This window comes from Salmo salar, chromosome ssa28 (genome assembly GCF_905237065.1).
Source record: "Salmo salar chromosome ssa28, Ssal_v3.1, whole genome shotgun sequence".
Lineage (NCBI taxonomy): Eukaryota > Metazoa > Chordata > Actinopteri > Salmoniformes > Salmonidae > Salmo > Salmo salar.
In genome coordinates this window covers 32,251,109-32,269,012 of record NC_059469.1, presented here as the reverse complement: position 1 = coordinate 32,269,012, position 17,904 = coordinate 32,251,109, and the positions used below count along the sequence as shown (strand labels likewise).

General features: G+C 42.7%; 1 protein-coding gene across 2 annotated transcripts; it reads left to right on the top strand.

Moving 5' to 3' along the window:
• Positions 1-1,665: 1,665 nt before the first annotated feature.
• Positions 1,666-17,295, top strand: LOC106589898 (alpha-N-acetylgalactosaminide alpha-2,6-sialyltransferase 2). 2 transcript variants are annotated; one of them, XM_014180315.2, is made up of 10 exons: positions 1,666-1,894; positions 6,621-7,002; positions 10,014-10,275; positions 12,075-12,240; positions 12,788-12,962; positions 13,687-13,825; positions 14,008-14,111; positions 14,317-14,400; positions 16,299-16,398; positions 16,980-17,295. In XM_014180315.2, exons 2-10 carry the CDS (start codon positions 6,788-6,790, stop codon positions 17,148-17,150), a joined length of 1,416 nt encoding a protein of 471 aa, XP_014035790.1. In that variant the 5' UTR covers positions 1,666-1,894; positions 6,621-6,787; the 3' UTR covers positions 17,151-17,295. The 2 variants fall into 2 exon arrangements, with proteins under 2 accessions (XP_014035790.1, XP_045566103.1); XM_045710147.1 differs by having other exon boundaries at positions 13,678-13,825.
• Positions 17,296-17,904: the final 609 nt, after the last annotated feature.

The following is a 17,904-nucleotide window of genomic DNA, read 5'->3' as shown; positions in this document are numbered from 1 at the left end:
TTTTTTTCCCTTTGGTTACACATGTGACATGCTGGTAAAAATGTGTTAAAACTGATTTAAGTTTGCCTGCATTAAAGTCCCCGGCCACTAGGAGCGCCGCTTCTGGGTGAGCATTTTCTTCTTGGCTGATGGCCTTATTGAGTTGGTTGAGAGCGGTCTTAGTGCCAGCTTCATTCTGTGGTGGTAAATAGTTGGCTACGAATAATACAAATGAGAACTATCTTGGTAGATAGCGTGGTCTATAGCTTATCATAAGGTACTCTACCTCAGGCGAGCAATACCACAAGACTTCTTTAATATTAGACATCGCGCACCAGCTGTTATTGACAAATAGACACACACCCCCACCCCTTGTCTTACCAGAGGTAGTGTCTCTATTCTGCCGGTGCATGGAAAATCCTGCTAGCTTTATATTGTCCGTATCGTCGTTCAGCCACGTCTCGGTGAAACATAAGATGTTACAGTTTTTAATGTCCCATTGGTAGGATAATCTTAATCGTAGGTCATCAATTTTATTTTCCAATGATTGCACGTTAGCAAGAAGAACGGATGGCAGTGGGAGTTTACTCACTCGTCTCTGGATTCTCAGAAGGCTGCCCGATCTGTGGCCCTTTTTCCGGTGTCTTTTCTTCACGCAAATGGCGTGGATCTGGGCCTGTTCCAGTGAAAGCAGGATGTCCTTCTCGTTGAACTCGTTAAAGGAAAAAGTTTCTTCCAGTCCGCGGTGAGTAATCGCTTTTCTGATGTCCTGAAGTTATTTTCGGTCATAAGACACGGTAGCAGCAACATTATGTACACAATAAGTTAAAAAATAAGTTACACAAAATGAAAAAAAAAATCTAAACAAAATAGCACAATTGGTTGGGAGAATGTAAAATGTCAGCCATGTTCTTCGTCACCATCTTATACACAATTAACACACTAGTTAGCTACCATATGTTGTTGTCAAACTGTTAACAGAGTAGCTAGCAAGCAACAAGTTATGCCAAATAACAGTCTAAAAACTACTTGAGGGAAAATAAATCAGATTTTACCGTTCAGAGAAGTCTCATGGCCAGGAATCAAATTTCTATCTGACGTCAAACAACCTACAAAGCTGGCTTGAAATATCCGATTCCATATGCATTTTGGCCGGTCAGAATAGAGTTTGGAAACTAGGAAAGAGAACAGATTTGAATCGGATATGCAAAAGAAAATTGCTTTGAGGCACTTCAAACTGTCAATGTGAACAAGGCTTTAGACAAGCTAGCTACTGTAACTTGATTGATAGCCTGAAATGGCTTCTTGGTAGCATGTTATGAGAATGGGAACCTATCTGGGCTATCTAAAACCTCCACAAAAATGCTCAGTGGCTAGTAGTACTACAGAAAAACAAAAACAAAAGTATAATTTTTATTTGTACATTTTTTTTAAATGTACAAATCTGAGGGGGCACAAGCCCCCAATGGGCATGACACCTCTGCCCTGGACAGTTTATTTTTTGTGGAAAAAATATCAGAATTGGGCTGCCTGTGTGACCATAGCAACGCTATTCCTCTAACGCTGTCGTCTCACGTCTAACTTTAATTGTAGCCTGGGGTGTATTCACTAGGAACTAAACAGAACGAAACGGGACTGGACCAAGCTGAATTTGTCAAATAGAAACGCTAGTTTTCGTTTCAAAACAAAACTGTTTGGACTAATGATTACACCCCGTAGTAAATGTTCCCTCTCTCCCAATTGCCAGCATCTGTTGCTCATTTCACAATAGTCCCGCCCATGCTGTGTTGTGCTGTGCTGTGCCGGCTCTCCGCTCTATTAGTCAAAGAGTTCTTCTGGTTTAGATGACTTTCTACTGTCGCTACTCTCCTACTATGCAGACAGATAACTGTCACTAAACGAAGACTCGTCACAGGTAAGTGGATATGGGGACATTTTAACTTTTTTTTTTATTCTTCTATGTTTAGCTTTGTGTTGTGAGAAGGGAGGAGAGAGATCTCAGAGTAGTGACTTGCTGTTTCTCTGAGGGTGATCATGGTAATTGGTGCAAAACATAAACTTTAACAAATACCATTAAAGTTTACAGCTTTCTACTTAGGATTCGTTCAGATTTTTAGGAGAACCAAAAAAACTGGAATTAAATCAAAAGAGGGAAAGTATTTTATTATCATCATTATTAAACTGAATGGAACAAAAGGTGATAGCACAGCCACGATTATAAAATACATTTTAAGACCTTTTTTAAGGTAAAATGTTTGCTGTCTCTATTCTCCACCAAATGTCAATGTGTTCACAGATGTGTTGAACAGGGCTAATCTGAGGGTCTAGGTTTTCCTTCCATTCCCTGGTCATCTATCTTCAAACAAACACTGAAGGAAAAGTAAATCAGTGACATTTTAATGACATCTGTCTTACAGTAGTTTGATAAATGTTTACTGATGTATTCATTACCTTTTGGTATGTTTCAAAGATTTACTCTACACTACTTTGACAACACAAACTAGGTCCAGGATAGCTCTCCACATTCTTCCTTCTCCCTACAGTTTTAATTCATTAGCCTTGTCCAATGACTGGCTCATGTGAACTACAATCTCAACGCTGTGTTTTAACGTTGGTAATCATCGCATGCGATATGGGCTTGGAAATATATGGCCGTTTAAAAAAAAATCTTTCATCAACGAGAGAGAATGTAACAGTTACACATACAGCTATGGATGCTGCCATCTAACCAAACTACACTTGCTCAGAAAAGCTAGATGGCTAACTTCAGAGGGGGGTGTAGATCAAATCAAATCAAATTTATTTATATAGCCCTTCGTACATCAGCTGATATCTCAAAGTGCTGTACAGAAACCCAGCCTAAAACCCCAAACAGCAAGCAATGCATGTGAAAGAAGCACGGTGGCTAGGAAAAACTCCCTAGGAAAAACTCCCTAGAAAGGCCAAAAACCTAGGAAGAAACCTAGAGAGGAACCAGGCTATGAGGGGTGGCCAGTCCTCTTCTGGCTGTGCCGGGTGGATATTATAACAGAACATGGTCAAGATGTTAAAATGTTCATAAATGACCAGCATGGTCAAATAATAATAATCATAGTAGTTGTCGAGGGTGCAACAAGCACGTCCGGTGAACAGGTCAGGGTTCCATAGCCGCAGGCAGAACAGTTGAAACTGGAGCAGCAGCACGGCCAGGTGGACTGGGGACAGCAAGGAGTCATCATGCCAGGTAGTCCTGAGGCTTGGTCCTAGGGCTCAGGTCCTCCGAGAGAGAGAAAGAGAGAATTAGAGAGAGCATATTTAAATTCACACAGGACACCGGATAAGACAAGAGAAATACTCCAGATGTAACAGACTGACCCTAGCCCCCCGACACATAAACTACTGCAGCATAAATACTGGAGTGTTCCATTATTAGATGTCTCCCACACTACCCCCGGAGGTGGTCGCCTGTCTGGTTTCCCTAATCAATCACTGTAACATGGAGATATGACCATAAGATGTCTCCCACACACAGACTCAACCTTTTGTATCTGTGCCATTCTAAGGTATGTGACAGAATGGGTAGTGCCATTGAGGCTACCTCCATTTTTAAAGTAGTCCATTTTCTTCACAATTGTCTGATCCCTCCTGGTGACCTGGTTGGACATGACTCCAACAGCGTCACCAGGAGGGATCAGCCAATGAATTGGAAGTCCCATCCAGTTGACTACATTAAAATGGGGGAAGCCCTCAATGGTGCTGCCCGTGCTAAAACAGACTTTGGGCCACTAAAGTTCTCTATTGTTCTCAATGCTGCCACAATACCCCCGGAGGTAGTAATGTGAGTTATCTACTGTACCCCACATACCCCTCTCTGAGTGGTACAGCGTAAAGACAATGGCTCTCCCACATCACATGCCCCTGCAAGAATGACCTTAAGGTCCCGTGTGGCTCAGTTGGTAGAGCATGGTGTTTGCAATGCCAGGGTTGTGGGTTCGATTCCCACGGGGGACCAGTACAGGGAGAAAAAAAAAATCACTACTGTAAGTCGCTCTGGATAAGAGCGTCTGCTAAAGGACTAAAAATGTAAAAAAAGAAAATGCAAATGTAATACCAGTAGACAGTATTATTTATTTTCATATATATATTTTTTTGCTCTGTTAGCCCAATTGAAAATTTCAAGGCTTTTATAATATCCACACCCTTTTGAATCATGGCATTGATCAAGTGTGCAACACTATGTACGGTATGGGTTTTAGATGAGAAGCTCCCGTATAGTTCGTATTGCTGTCTTTATGTTGTTAGTCCAAATGTTACAGTATGCTAATAGCTGCACTCCTACATGAAGCAGGAATGTGGCTTTGGGTCACTCCACATCCAAGGCTAGGGTAAACAGACAAGTTTAATCTGTTGTTAAAGAGTATGTATTTCACTCATGTAAATCCAAGCAGAACAGAAGGCCAGATAACATCAGCCCAGCACTGTGTTTACCATGTCATTGTAATCAGAGGGAGGTGACAGATGACGTATGGGAGTACGTGGTGTCATAAAGGTGCTAATGGGTTTACTCTACCAGAGTAACTGTTGACGTTCAAAACGTTCGTCACAGCCAGGGGGAGGAGCATGTGAAGAATACATTGATTGTACCCCAAAAGCCCTTTTAAAATAAAAATAAAAAAAGTATTTATTCTGTATAGTCCACTGCTTTTGACCTGAGCCACTTGGGACGGAGACATTTCCTCAGAGTAGTGATGTGATTCTGGTTTCCTGGTGTTGCCATTACTACCCACCTACAGCACCCAATGTCATAGGAAGGCTAAAATGATAATCAAGGACATCAACCATCCGAGCTACTGCCTGTTCACCCCGCTATTATCCAGAAGGCGAGGTCAGTACAGGTGCATCAAAGCTGGGACAGAGAGATTGAAAAACAGCCTCTATCTCACGGCCATCAGACTGTTAAATATCCATCACTAGCTGGCTACCACCCAGTTACTCAGCTCTGCACCTTAGAAGCTGCTGCCCAATGTACATAGACATGGAATCACTGGTCACTTTAATAATGGAACACTAATCACTTTAATAATGTTTACATACTGCTTTACTCATCTCATATGTATATACTGTATTCTATTCTACTGTATTCTATTCTACTGTATTCTATTCTGCTGTATTCTATTCTACTGTATTCTAGTCAATGCCACTCTGACATTGCTTGTCCTATTATTTCTTAATTCCATTCTTTTACTTTTTAGATTTGTGAGTTGTTAGATATTACTGTACTGTTGGAGCTAGGAACACATGCATTACACTACACCCACAGTAACATCTGATAAATGTGTTGTATGTGACCAATAACATCTTATTTGACTTATCACAAGTCAGTCATCAGGACCCTCTTCTTGTCTGGTGCAGGGTTAGTGGGTTTACCAGGGGTGAGCAGGGTTAGTGGGTTTACCAGGGGTGAGCAGGGTTAGTGGGTTTACCAGGGGTGAGCAGGGTTAGTGGGTTTATCAGGGGTAGGCAGGGTTAGTGGGTTTACCAGGGGTGGGCAGGGTTAGTGGGTTTACCAGGGGTGAGCAGGGTTAGTGGGTTTACCAGGGGTGAGCAGGGTTAGGGTTAGTGGGTTGAGCAGGGTTAGTGGGTTGAGCAGGGTTAGTAGGTTGAGCAGGGTTAGTGGGTTGAGCAGGGTTAGGGTTAGTGGGTTTACCAGGGGTGAGCAGGGTTAGGGTTAGTAGGGTTTACCAGGGGTGAGCAGGGTTGAGTAGGGTTAAACAGGGTGAGCGGGTTTAGTAGGGTTGAGCAGGTTGAGCGGGGTTAGTAGGTTTACCAGGGTTGAGCGGGGTTAGTAGGGTTAAACAGGGTGAGCAGGGGTGAGCGGGGTTAGTAGGGTTAAACAGGGTGAGCAGGGGTGAGCGGGGTTATTAGGGTTAAACAGGGTGAGCGGGGTTAGTAGGGTTAAACAGGGTGAGCGGGGTTAGTAGTATTGAGCAGGGTTGAAACAGGTTGAGCAGGGGTGAGCAGCACTAGCGGTTCTGGGGGGGGGGCAGGGAGGGGCAGTGCCCGTGTGACAACAATTTTGGACCCCCTTGTGGCCCCCCTAAATGTGGAGTATGAAATAATTTTTACATAACACATTTTTGCTATCGTTCTTTTTTTACATCCGTTATTAGACAGTGGCAACGCGGAACACGAATTTAACCCACACATTTTCTAGAGGGACGGCTTTAGGCGGAACACAACAGTATCGTACCCCATGCAAAACGATATGACAACAATAACATCTAATGTAACTGGCCCCTCTAACAGTACAACTAGAACCGCCACGGGTGAGCGGTTGAGCAGGGTTGTCAGAGATGGTACGTTTGACAGTTACTCTGCCATCATTGTGTTGTTCTGGAAGGATGAAGGCTTCACCTGGTCAGAGGGAGTTCCTGTACCATGATCCATCAGTGGCAATAAACAGTCCAAAGTAAAAACCCATCTGCCCCTAAAATATAGGGATCTGAAAGAATACAGAGATCCTGTATTTTGTGGTCAGAGGTTTAATTAAAAAGGGATTATTGGGAGCAGCTCTGTTGACATGGTGAGGTAAAGTTTCCCCTTTGCTCTCTCCATTTTATCTCTGTCCATCTCCCCTGTTTCTCCTCTCTCTGTCTCTCCAGACTGTCATGTGGTAAGAGAGGCCCCAGAGTAGTGTGCACCTCTGTGGACTCATTTTACAGTCAACTCCACCCCCAGCCCTCGTCTCTTTCCTCGTTGCTCCCCTGAAAACCCAAACATCCTCATCAGGACATCGGTGACTCCCCTCTACTCCCCACATTCCTCCTCCATGGAGGGTAGCGGGTACACATGCAGCCGGCTGCTCAGGCTCAGGGCCACGATGAAGAGCATGGGGCACCAGAGGAGGCTAGGGCTGTGCTTCCTGGGTGTCAGCTTCCTGCCAGTCATCTACATCATCTGTCTGAACCTTGAGATCACCTGGCGCATGGACAACCTAAACCTGGCACAATTCCCTGGCATCTGGTACACACAGGAACCCAACAGGTAAACAAACAATGATGCATCAATCTAAAACTCCTGGTGGAAAACATAACACTACTAACAATGTTTCCATTCACAGTTTGTGATTTATAGTTATACCGTATAAATAATATCATAACAGCTGTGACGGAAACAGCGAAAGTCCTGGAACAATTTTGTAAATGCCGACAAATCATTTGTTCGTTTGACATGGTGGGATCTTTTTGTGTCTGCAAAAAATTAATTATGCGAGAAATGGCGGCAGAAACGCCTTTTTATATGCAAATATTAATATAAGAACCATCATATGGAAGTAAACTTGGGGAAACCATGCAGTTTAGTAGGCTCCAGATTCAATAGTTTATGATGAGCTTCACAGGGTGGTGAAAGTACTCGATCTTGATGCTCCTTTTCCACTTAATATCAAAGGCCTTATTCTGGTGACATGATGATCAATGCTTGACTGCCGTTGACACATTTTGAAATAGTCTCGCACTTATCCATAATAATCTCATGTAGACTAGGGGCCTGAGGGCACTTATCCATAATAATCTCATGTAGACTAGGGGCCTGAGGGCACTTATCCATAATAATCTCATGTAGACTAGGGGCCTGAGGGCACTTATCCATAATAATCTCATGTAGACTAGGGGCCTGAGGGCACTTATCCATAATAATCTCATGTAGACTAGGGGCCTGAGGGCACACAGTGTGTTGTGAAATCTGTGAATGTATTTTAATGTTTTAAAATTGTATAAACTGCCTTAATTTTGCTGGACCCCAGGAAGAGTAGCTGATGGGGATCATAATAAATACAAATACCCCGCACAGCATACCTGCACTGTATCTGCCAGGTGTTGACTAAAGCGCACTTGCCAAGACCAGAGTAGGCACATTTGCTATTTAACCCAACAGTTTTTGTGACAACTATTGGCAGAGTTGAAATGCGATGGAAACGCATTGAACTTTAGATTTTTTATAGAATATTCGCTTGAATATGGGGCTTGCCGCCCCATATTCAAGCGAATATTCTATAAAAAATCTAAAGTTCAATGCCTAGTGGTTAGAGCGTTGGGCCAGTAACCGAAAGGTTGCAAGATCAAATCCCCGAGCTGACAAGGTAAAAAATTTGTCGTTCTGCCCCTGAAGAAGGCAGTTAACCCACTGTTGCTAGGCCGTCATTCTAAATAAGAATTTGTTCTTAATTGACTTGACTAGTTAAATAAATAATAAAATAAAAATCGGTCGTGAATTGGATGGAAACCTAGCTACTGTCTGGGAATGTTAAATGATTAGTGTATTGTGTAATTCAAAAGCAAAGATTCTGAGGGATTTTAATTGATTAAAAAGCTGACCTAGTGGAATTAATGTATGAACTGTATGCAATGTCTATTCTTTCTACCTTTTAAAAAAATGTATTTATTGAAAATTCTCCTGGTCGCTCGGTTTGCCAAATGACTACCCGTACAGAGGGACATGGTTCACCTGCCTGAGATCATGGAGACTTAAACCATGGGATTTTTTTATCAAACGCTTACTGTCTTCCTGCAAGTCATATCATTGTGGTTTTCACAATGTAGCCACACACAGGAAGCAGCTGGGCTAACATTAAAACAAATGGAGAGCAACAGAATGGGGTTACATGTGAAATGTCAGCCTGGTCGTAATGTCAGAGTAGTGGAAGCAGCTGTCTTTCTCTCGCTGTGAGAGGTCTAATTTGGAGACTAAATCATACGTTTGAGTGGTTCAAGGTTCAGCAGGTCTGTCATTTTGATGGCCTGCCTGCCGTAGCCCTTGGGTTTCACCTAAGCAGTGCTTTTATCTGAATGCCAGTTCGTCGAAATCGGCCTGTTCTGCCACTCCGTTTTGTTCCAAACTGTCTCTCCAAATGCATTTTTGCGTTGGAGTCACCGTCTATTAACACAAATGGAGATCACTGTATTTAGACAGGCCGGGGAATGATGAATGAACAGTTTATGGAGAAGGGGAATTCTGCTATTCCATGACAAAAACATTAGCATTTCTGTGGAGAAGGGGGAATTTTTGCATCAACCATCGGTTTTTCTTTGTCTGCTTGAGAGCCTCTTATGATAGAATGGATAGTCCATGATGCATCAGTCCTTCAGTTCTTTTTCCTGGTGGCGACTATCACCTTGTTGATCTCAGATTAACACAGGCTTTGGTTACGCCCTAATCGGATTTTGGTTTATTACCTTTGTCTTTCATTAAATGGCTGGAGGATACAGGTCCAGATATGACTCTATGCATTGGATGCAATATTACTCTGTAGAGCTCTTTGGCATTTTGTTGTACTGAAAATACATCCAGACACAATCAGGCCTTATTGTTTATTTAATATAAGTACACTTGGCCAACATCAATGTGGAGGATACAGGTCCGGTTATGAGACGGACGATTGTTGTCTTTCCCTACCAAACACGATGCAGCTCTACCATTGACACATTGAACAGCATACTTCTTCTCCGTACTGTTTTACTCCGAAAAAATGAAGACTAGGGCTGTCCCTAACAAAATCAACTAAAAATATTGGTCGCCCAAAGCCTATCCACCAGTTGAATAATTGGGGTAAACCCTAATCCAGACTCGACCACAAATTAGCCTGGAAGAAGAGAAGTTGTAGGTTTGTGTAAAACAAATTTCAATAGTGGTGAAATCTGACAACACTTTATAATGACTGGGCTCAACCCTAGATAATGTTTAGAAAGCCATTTTAGGTTCAGCTTCTCTGCTCAATTGGGATCACATGACCACAGTTGCCAGAGCGTGTGCTGTTTCTGCCGAGTCAGATACAGAATCAACATATTTCAGCTGTTACTGTGGAACTTTTGTTTGTGTTAGAGGAAGATGTGAGTTTTTCCACAATTGGATAGCAGGACATTGTGCACTTGGAGGAAACCAGAGATTTTCTATGACCCTGAACTGAAGACGACGACATTTGACACATTTTACATTACCCAGGACAGTTAAGGTGACACCGGTTTCAGCTCTAAGGTGTGTGTTTTGTCTCTTGCCAGGTTACGTTACCCTGAAGACCCTCTTGTTGGCAATACGCTGTCAGATGGTAGTGATGACCAGCACACCAGGATCACACCACCAACACCTTTAAGTTTAAAGGTGCAGTCCACATCCCCTGCCAGAATCAGAGCGTCAACACAACCTGGAGCCAGGACGACCAAGGGCTCTGATCTTAAAGGTGCTCTCCTGAAGTCCGCCAAACCAACAGAGCCACCCTTCATTGGCGACAGCTACTACAGTGAAGATGCCCCACCTCAAACAGTGAGTTGAAGTTCCTTTTTCTGAGCTGTTCCTGGTACTTTTTTATAGCCCCACTTTGCTATAAAATAAGGACAGTGGATATCTGTTAACTCTGTCAGGTGACATGGGTGATACTTTAGTTAACCACCAGATTACACAACCCAAAAAGGTCATCAAAGTGTAATTCATACAGCAATTTGATAAGCTCTGGACCATTTTAAGCAATCTCCATATTACATTATGTGGAAATAAGCCCAGTTCTATAATTACCTTTATTTAACTGCAGGTCTGCATGGTAAAATTACACCATTTGTTCAGTTTTAATCACGCAGATGTTAAGGACTTCATGCTCTGTAATGATGTTGGCTGGTGTTTGCGTGCGTGGGATGTCTAGTTGAATGAATGCCAGTGAAAATGGGCTGGTGTTTTCTTTGGGCTCATGTATAATGGCAAATATATGACATGTTTCCTTGACTGTGTTCTCTTGTTCTACCCTACCCTGTCATCACAATAAAAGAATGTTGCAGTGTCATCACATGGTCAACCAAGACAAGGAAAGAACTGCACATTTCATATGAACAATTGCCGAGGTTCATTTGCAAAACAGTCACTTCAGTTTAAAGGAAGTCTGCTTCCTATTTTTCCTATAATATAGACTAAATACGGTCGACCACAACAGAGAACTCTCCGCTCCATGTGGTGTTTCTCACTCATGTGGACTGTTTCGTCTTCATATCGTTCATAAGACAGATAAGAAGTGAAGCATACATGTTTAAGCCTATTTGTTTCAGACATGTGGGTGGTAAAGGAATACCATATGGTTCAATGCAATCTCCAATCACTTTATCTCTACCTTTTTGTTCAGTGGAATTGTTTGCACAACTCCCATCAAACCCTTTGTCTGCTTATCTCTATCGTTGACTTTCTATGATTCAGTGTTCCTCAGAAAGAGTTAGTAGTTACTCTGATGATGAAGACATAAATGGCCTCGTTTGATACAAGACCGTCGCTATGAGGGGACACAGGTTCGGAACTGTTTTTTAATCAAAATAAAATCCATCTTAAGCCATGTCCATGTTGTGTGGAAATCAGCCCAGTTATATATAATTTAAGCAGTAAGGCCCAAGGGATAAGGGAGGTTCTTAGGTGCAACGCAGAGTGCCTGGACACAGCCCTTAGCCATTCTATATTGGCAATATGCCACAAACCCCCGAGGTGACTTATTGCTATTATAAGCTGGTTACCAATGTAATTAGAGCAGTACATTTTTTTTTTTTTTAATCATACCCGTGGTATACGGCTGTCAGCCAATCAGCATCCAGTGCTTGAATCACCCACTTTACAATTACCTTTATGTAACTGCAGGTCTGCATGGTCAAATTACACCATTTGTTCAGTTTTCATGATGCTGATGTTGATGAGTCACTTATTGTTCTATAAAGACAGGTGTGCTGGTGTTTTTTGCCGATGCACCATGACGATGACAGGATATGAAGTCATATTACAGGTTTCCCAGACTCTGTTCTCTTGTGCTACCCTCTTTGTGTCATCACCATAGAATGTTGTAGCATCATCACATGGTCTACCCAGTGCTGAGTTCATTTGGGTTACTGTGTAGCGGCTAATTGTATAGCTACCAGGCTATGTGTTTGTAGATGAACTGAGGTGAGTGAAGCTACAGCAGACAATCTGATAATGTCTGGGGTCTTTTTTTACTTGTTTTTTTTTGCTGTTCTCCAAATAACATTCTAGAGTAAAAAAAAAAATTGTATTGAAACACAGTAAATGAGCTTCAACTTTCTGAACGTTATTCCATCCAGGACTGTCCAGACAGTATTCGTAGCAGGGTGTCCCAGACAGACTTTGGGGTAAGGTATCTGGGCAGGATCCCTGTGCTCCAGTGGGCCAAGCATGCCACTCCAGAACAGTACCAGCGCCTCAGACTGTACCCAGGGACTCATGGCTGGGGAAACCTCGACTTTAACAGTAAGTACTTTCAATACATGTTGACATGACCGTTTCAATGCGTTACTTCACACCAAATATTGTTTGAAATTAGCTGACAAATCATGTTCACGCGTGGCGACGACAAATAATTTAGTTCCACATCATTGACTGACACTCAAATGCGGCCACTGTCTAACTCCAGTGCCCTATGATCCATGGCCGTCTCAATAAAGATGTTATATGGCTTCAGAGATGTTATATGGCTTCAGAGATGTTATATGGCTTCAGAGATGGGACACAACCCTTTATGGTCAGTCGATTGAGTACATCTGCACTTCTTCACAGATGCATGGGGAATCTCTTATCAGCTCACATCTACAAGAGAAAAGGATAGAATTCATTCCACTGTTTTTACCCCGTGGACTTTACCCACGCATCCCAGCTAGTGAGACGAGACACCCACAGTTTAGTGTAGAAGTCGTCCATTGGAAATGTGCACGAGGCAGAGATTTCTGGCAGAAATCATCTGTTGATTGGCTGTCTTCACAAGTTATTTTATTACATTGAAATGCATTTGTTGTTGCAGCTCTGGTGTCGACCCTATCTGTTCTCAACACGTCAGCCAACTGGCACATGTTTGATGACTGGGATCGTCGTAGCAACGGCTCACGGTGTGTCCGCTGTGCTGTCGTGGGCAACGGAGGGATTCTGAAGGATTCAAAGAAAGGCCGGGATATTGACCAGCATGACTATATATTCAGGTGAGACGCTGTCTTTGACCTTGTTTAGTCTTGACTTCCTCAATAGCCTGCGGGGGTGGTTGGACCTACTTAAGTGGAAGATGTTCCTTGGAATGTGTATTATGTTAATACAGTTGGCCTTCATTTTGTCATTCAGGATGGGCAATTCAAGGGCTCCTCAAGAGTCTGTTGAATGAAGCGTGCATCTGGTTTCTGTGGTTACCTGAGTGTGGGGTCATTGACAGTGTTCATGTTCCTTCATGCTGTGGTTGTCGTTGACAGTGTTCCTTTCTGTGTGTCCTGTGTTGTAATTGGTCATCATTGACAGTGTTCCTGTGTTGTATAAAGATAATAATTTGGGAGGTGCTTATATTGATATTTAGTTTGGTAAAACAGTAGGATAAAGACACGTAGGTAGAGTCCATTCCATTCTCGCTTTTTTTGTCCGCCCTTTTCTTTTAAGAGCTTTGTCACAAGGGACTATGTAATAGAAATGTGTTTTCTTTGCATATCCCAGCTCCTGCTGAGACACCCGCAGGGAGTGAGGTCATGGCCATGGTCACCATTGTCCAGCACCCCTGAAGTAATTTGGGTTAAGTGCCTTACTCAAAGGCACAGTGGTAGATTATTTTTCTCCACCTTGTCGGCTCTGATATTCGAACCAGCAACTTTTACATTTAAAAATGAATACATTTTTATTTGGTTATTGACAAAGTTCTGTTCTATGCTTCTGTTGTGAGTCCAGGACCAACGGAGCGGTCATTAAAGGCTTTGAGCAGGATGTGGGCTCCAGAACATCCCTCTACACGTTCTCCACCAACACACTCCGGAACTCCATGAGGAGCTACGCCGGAGCGGGCTACAGAGGACCACCGCTCTCTGAGGTGAACACTTCCATGATGATGATGATGGTGGTTCATGATCACATTTACTCACTGGGAATAAACTTCAACCTCCATTCTTTAATTCATTTACAGACAAACTCTTAACAGTTAAAAAAAAAAAAAAAAAAAAAAAAAAGTATAGTCTGATCATGTATTCCCCTCGTCCTCGCTTTATCCTGTAGGAGACACGCTATGTCTTCCTGCCAGACCATGACAGGGATTATCTGCTGATGAAAGCAGCTGCCACACACACTCCAGTAGAGAGAGGACCAGAGAAGAGCAAAACGTAAGATACCGAATGGGTTCATATCCATAGAGGCAGTTTTGATTTCATTCCCCACACAGCATCTATGTGGATTTCCATTGTAATTGAATACCCTCAATGTCCCCAAGTATTCCTTCTTTATTTACTAATGTGTGTTCTACACTGTTATCTGTTTCCTCCTGCAGCTTGTGAAAATATGCATTTGTTTTTTTTTTGTTTTTTTTAGACCTCCCACATACTTTGGAGGAAATGTGACTGTAGAAAAGTTGAAGATGTACCATCCAGATTTCATACGCTACATCAGAAACAGGTGTGTAAAAGAGGGGAGAAGTGAGTTATCTTCAGTTTAAAGGAAGTCTGCTTCCTATTTTTCCTATAATATAGACTAAATACGGTCGACCACAACAGAGAACTCTCCGCTCCATGTGGTGTTTCTCACTCGTGGACTGTTTCGTCTTGATATCGTTCATAAGACAGATAAGAAGTGAAGCATACGTGTTTAAGCCTATTTGTTTCAGACATGTGGGTGGTAAAGGAATACCATATGGTTCAATGCAATCTCCAATCACTTTATCTCTACCTTTTTGTTCAGTGGAATTGTTTGCACAACTCCCATCAAACCCTTTGTCTGCTTATCTCTATCGTTGACTTTCTATGATTCAGTGTTCCTCAGAAAGAGTTAGTAGTTACTCTGATGATGAAGACATAAATGGCCTCGTTTGATACAAGACCGTCGCTATGAGGGGACACAGGTTCGGAACTGTTTTTTTAATCAAAATAAAATCCATCTTAAGCCATGTCCATGTTGTGTGGAAATCAGCCCAGTTATATATAATTTAAGCAGTAAGGCCCAAGGGATAAGGGAGGTTCTTAGGTGCAACGCAGAGTGCCTGGACACAGCCCTTAGCCATTGTATATTGGCAATATGCCACAAACCCCCGAGGTGACTTATTGCTATTATAAGCTGGTTACCAATGTAATTAGAGCAGTACATTTTTTTTTTTTAATCATACCCGTGGTATACGGCTGTCAGCCAATCAGCATCCAGTGCTTGAATCACCCACTTTACAATTGCCTTTATGTAACTGCAGGTCTGCATGGTAAAATTACACCATTTGTTCAGTTTTCATGATGCTGATGTTGATGAGTCACTTATTGTTCTATAAAGTGTTTTTTGCCGATGCACCATGACGATGACAGGATATGAAGTCATATTACAGGTTTCCCAGACTCTGTTCTCTTGTGCTTCCCTCTTTGTGCCATCACCATAGAATGTTGTAGCATCATCACATGGTCTACCCAGTGCTGAGTTCATGTGGGTTACTGTGTAGCGGCTAATTGTGTAGCTATTAGGCTACATCAGGAAAAGGTGTGTAAAAGAGGGGAGAAGTGAGTTATCTTAGTACAAAGCACAACGTTTAGGAGAGTTGTTGTGGCTAATCCGAATCACAGCTGAGCTCTGATTACACACACACCTGGACAAAGGTATTAAACAAACCCCTTTTGAAGTCCAACTGTTTTGGGTGGGGAGCCACTTTATGATAGCCATTGTAGGACAAGTTCTCTAAAGAGGTCATCTGATGAGGAATTTTTGTGAATTTGTTTTACACATTTTTTTTTAATTGAAATGTAACTGATCCCAACCCTGGTTAAGTGGCAGTGCCTGTTTTTATCTCCATATCAAATAATGACCTTACTGGGATTTTTATTTATTTTTGACCATTTTGAATTGAAAAAAAAATAGCTTCTTAGCAAAGAGCAATTTCTCAAGTGAGGATTTTGCTAAGACTCTGGGAGTGGTCTGAGTGGGGAGGGGGGGGGGGGGGGAACGGAAACTAGCTGTTATGCTTGGATCTCTCTTATTGGTCTATTAACTAATTTACCACCTGGTGATGTCACCAAGGAGGCCAGAACTCCATCCCCACACCATCTAACACTAAAAGGGAATTATTATACCATGACTCAGTTCGGGTGCATACTAATAAGACCTGTGTGGTGTAGGGTTAGCTTTCCTCTCAACAAGGAAAAGGTGGCAGCCAGGTCTGGTCTGTCCACAACCTTTTCTCCAGCAAGGGCATTTTAGGAAAGGATACAATTCATTGTCCCTGAAGATAATTTTCTTGGACACTATTTTAATGGTTTTATTTTGAAGTAAATGTGTGGACCAGCTTGTATTGTTAAATGCTCTTTTTGTGTTTTATGTCGTAGGTTCCTCCGGGCACATGCCATGCAGACCAAATACAAGGACATCTACCGTCCATCAACAGGTGCTGTGATGCTGCTGGCTGCGGTGCACACCTGTGACCAGGTACGGTACGACCCACCAGTGACTAGCCATTTAAACAATAACTCCCTGGACATGACTGCACTGGCTTTCCAGTTGGACAGCATTTACTCTGACCCTGATAGTCTTCAAAAGCCTTGTAAAACAGAAATAGTACAAGCTGCTCTGATCACTGCCTAAAGCAAAGCTCCATATGGTAGTCATTGTTCTTGAGGCATGGAACACTTGATAACAAAGGGCTGTGACTGCAGCAACTGACCTCTGCCCCCCACCCCCCTGTTTCTCTCTGTCTCTCTGTCTCTCTGTCTCTCTGTCTCTCTGTCTCTCTGTCTCTCTGTCTCTCTGTCTCTCTGTCTCTCTGTCTGTCTCTCTGTCTGTCTCTCTGTCTGTCTCTCTGTCTGTCTCTCTGTCTGTCTCTCTGTCTGTCTCTCTGTCTGTCTCTCTGTCTGTCTCTCTGTCTGTCTCTCTGTCTGTCTCTCTGTCTGTCTCTCTGTCTGTCTCTCTGTCTGTCTCTCTGTCTGTCTCTCTGTCTGTCTCTCTGTCTGTCTCTCTGTCTGTCTCTCTGTCTGTCTCTCTGTCTGTCTCTCTGTCGTGTTTGAAAACAGGTCAGCGCGTACGGCTTCATGACTCCAGACTATGTGAAATACTCTGACCACTACTTCGACCGCCAATATCACCCAGTGGGTTTCTTCATCAACCATGACATGAAGATGGAGTTGAGACTGTGGCAACAGCTCCACCATGCAGGCCTCATCACTCTCTACATGCGCCAGTGAACTCAGGAACTAACTCACTCAAGGTTGCCATGGCAACGACCACCTCCTGTAGGATTAAAAATTAGTCATAAACTGTATATTTATATATATATATTAATGAACAAAAAATATAAACGCTGAGCTGAAATAAAACATCCCAGAAATGTTCCGTATGCACAAAAAGCTTATTTCTCTCAAATGTAGTGCACAAATTTGTTTACATCCCTGTTAGTGAGCATTTCTCATCTGCCAAGACAATCCACCCACCTGACAGGTTTGGCATTCTAGGCAGAGTTCCTCTGTCCAGTGTCTATCCAGTGCCTGTGTTCTTTTGCCCATCTTAATCTTTTATTTTTATTAGCCAGTCTGATAAATGTGGCTTTTTCTTTGCAACTCTGCCTAGAAGGCCAGCATCCCAGAGTCGCCTCTTCACTGTTGACGTTGAGACTCATGTTTTGCTGGTACTATTTAATGAAGCTGCCAGTTGAGGACTTGTGAGGCATCTGTTTCTCAAACTAGACACTAATGTACTTGTCCTCTTGCTCAGTTGTGCACCGGGACCTCCCACTCCTCTTTCTATTCTGGTTAGAGCCAGTTTGTGCTGTTCTGTGAAGGGAGTAGTACACAGCGTTGTACGAGATCTTCAGTTTCTTGGCAGTTTCTCGCATAATATGGCTTTAATTTCGCAGAACAAGAATAGACTGGCGAGTTTCAGAAGAAAGTTCTTTGTTTCTGGCCATTTTGAACCTGTAATTGAACCCACAAATGCTGACGC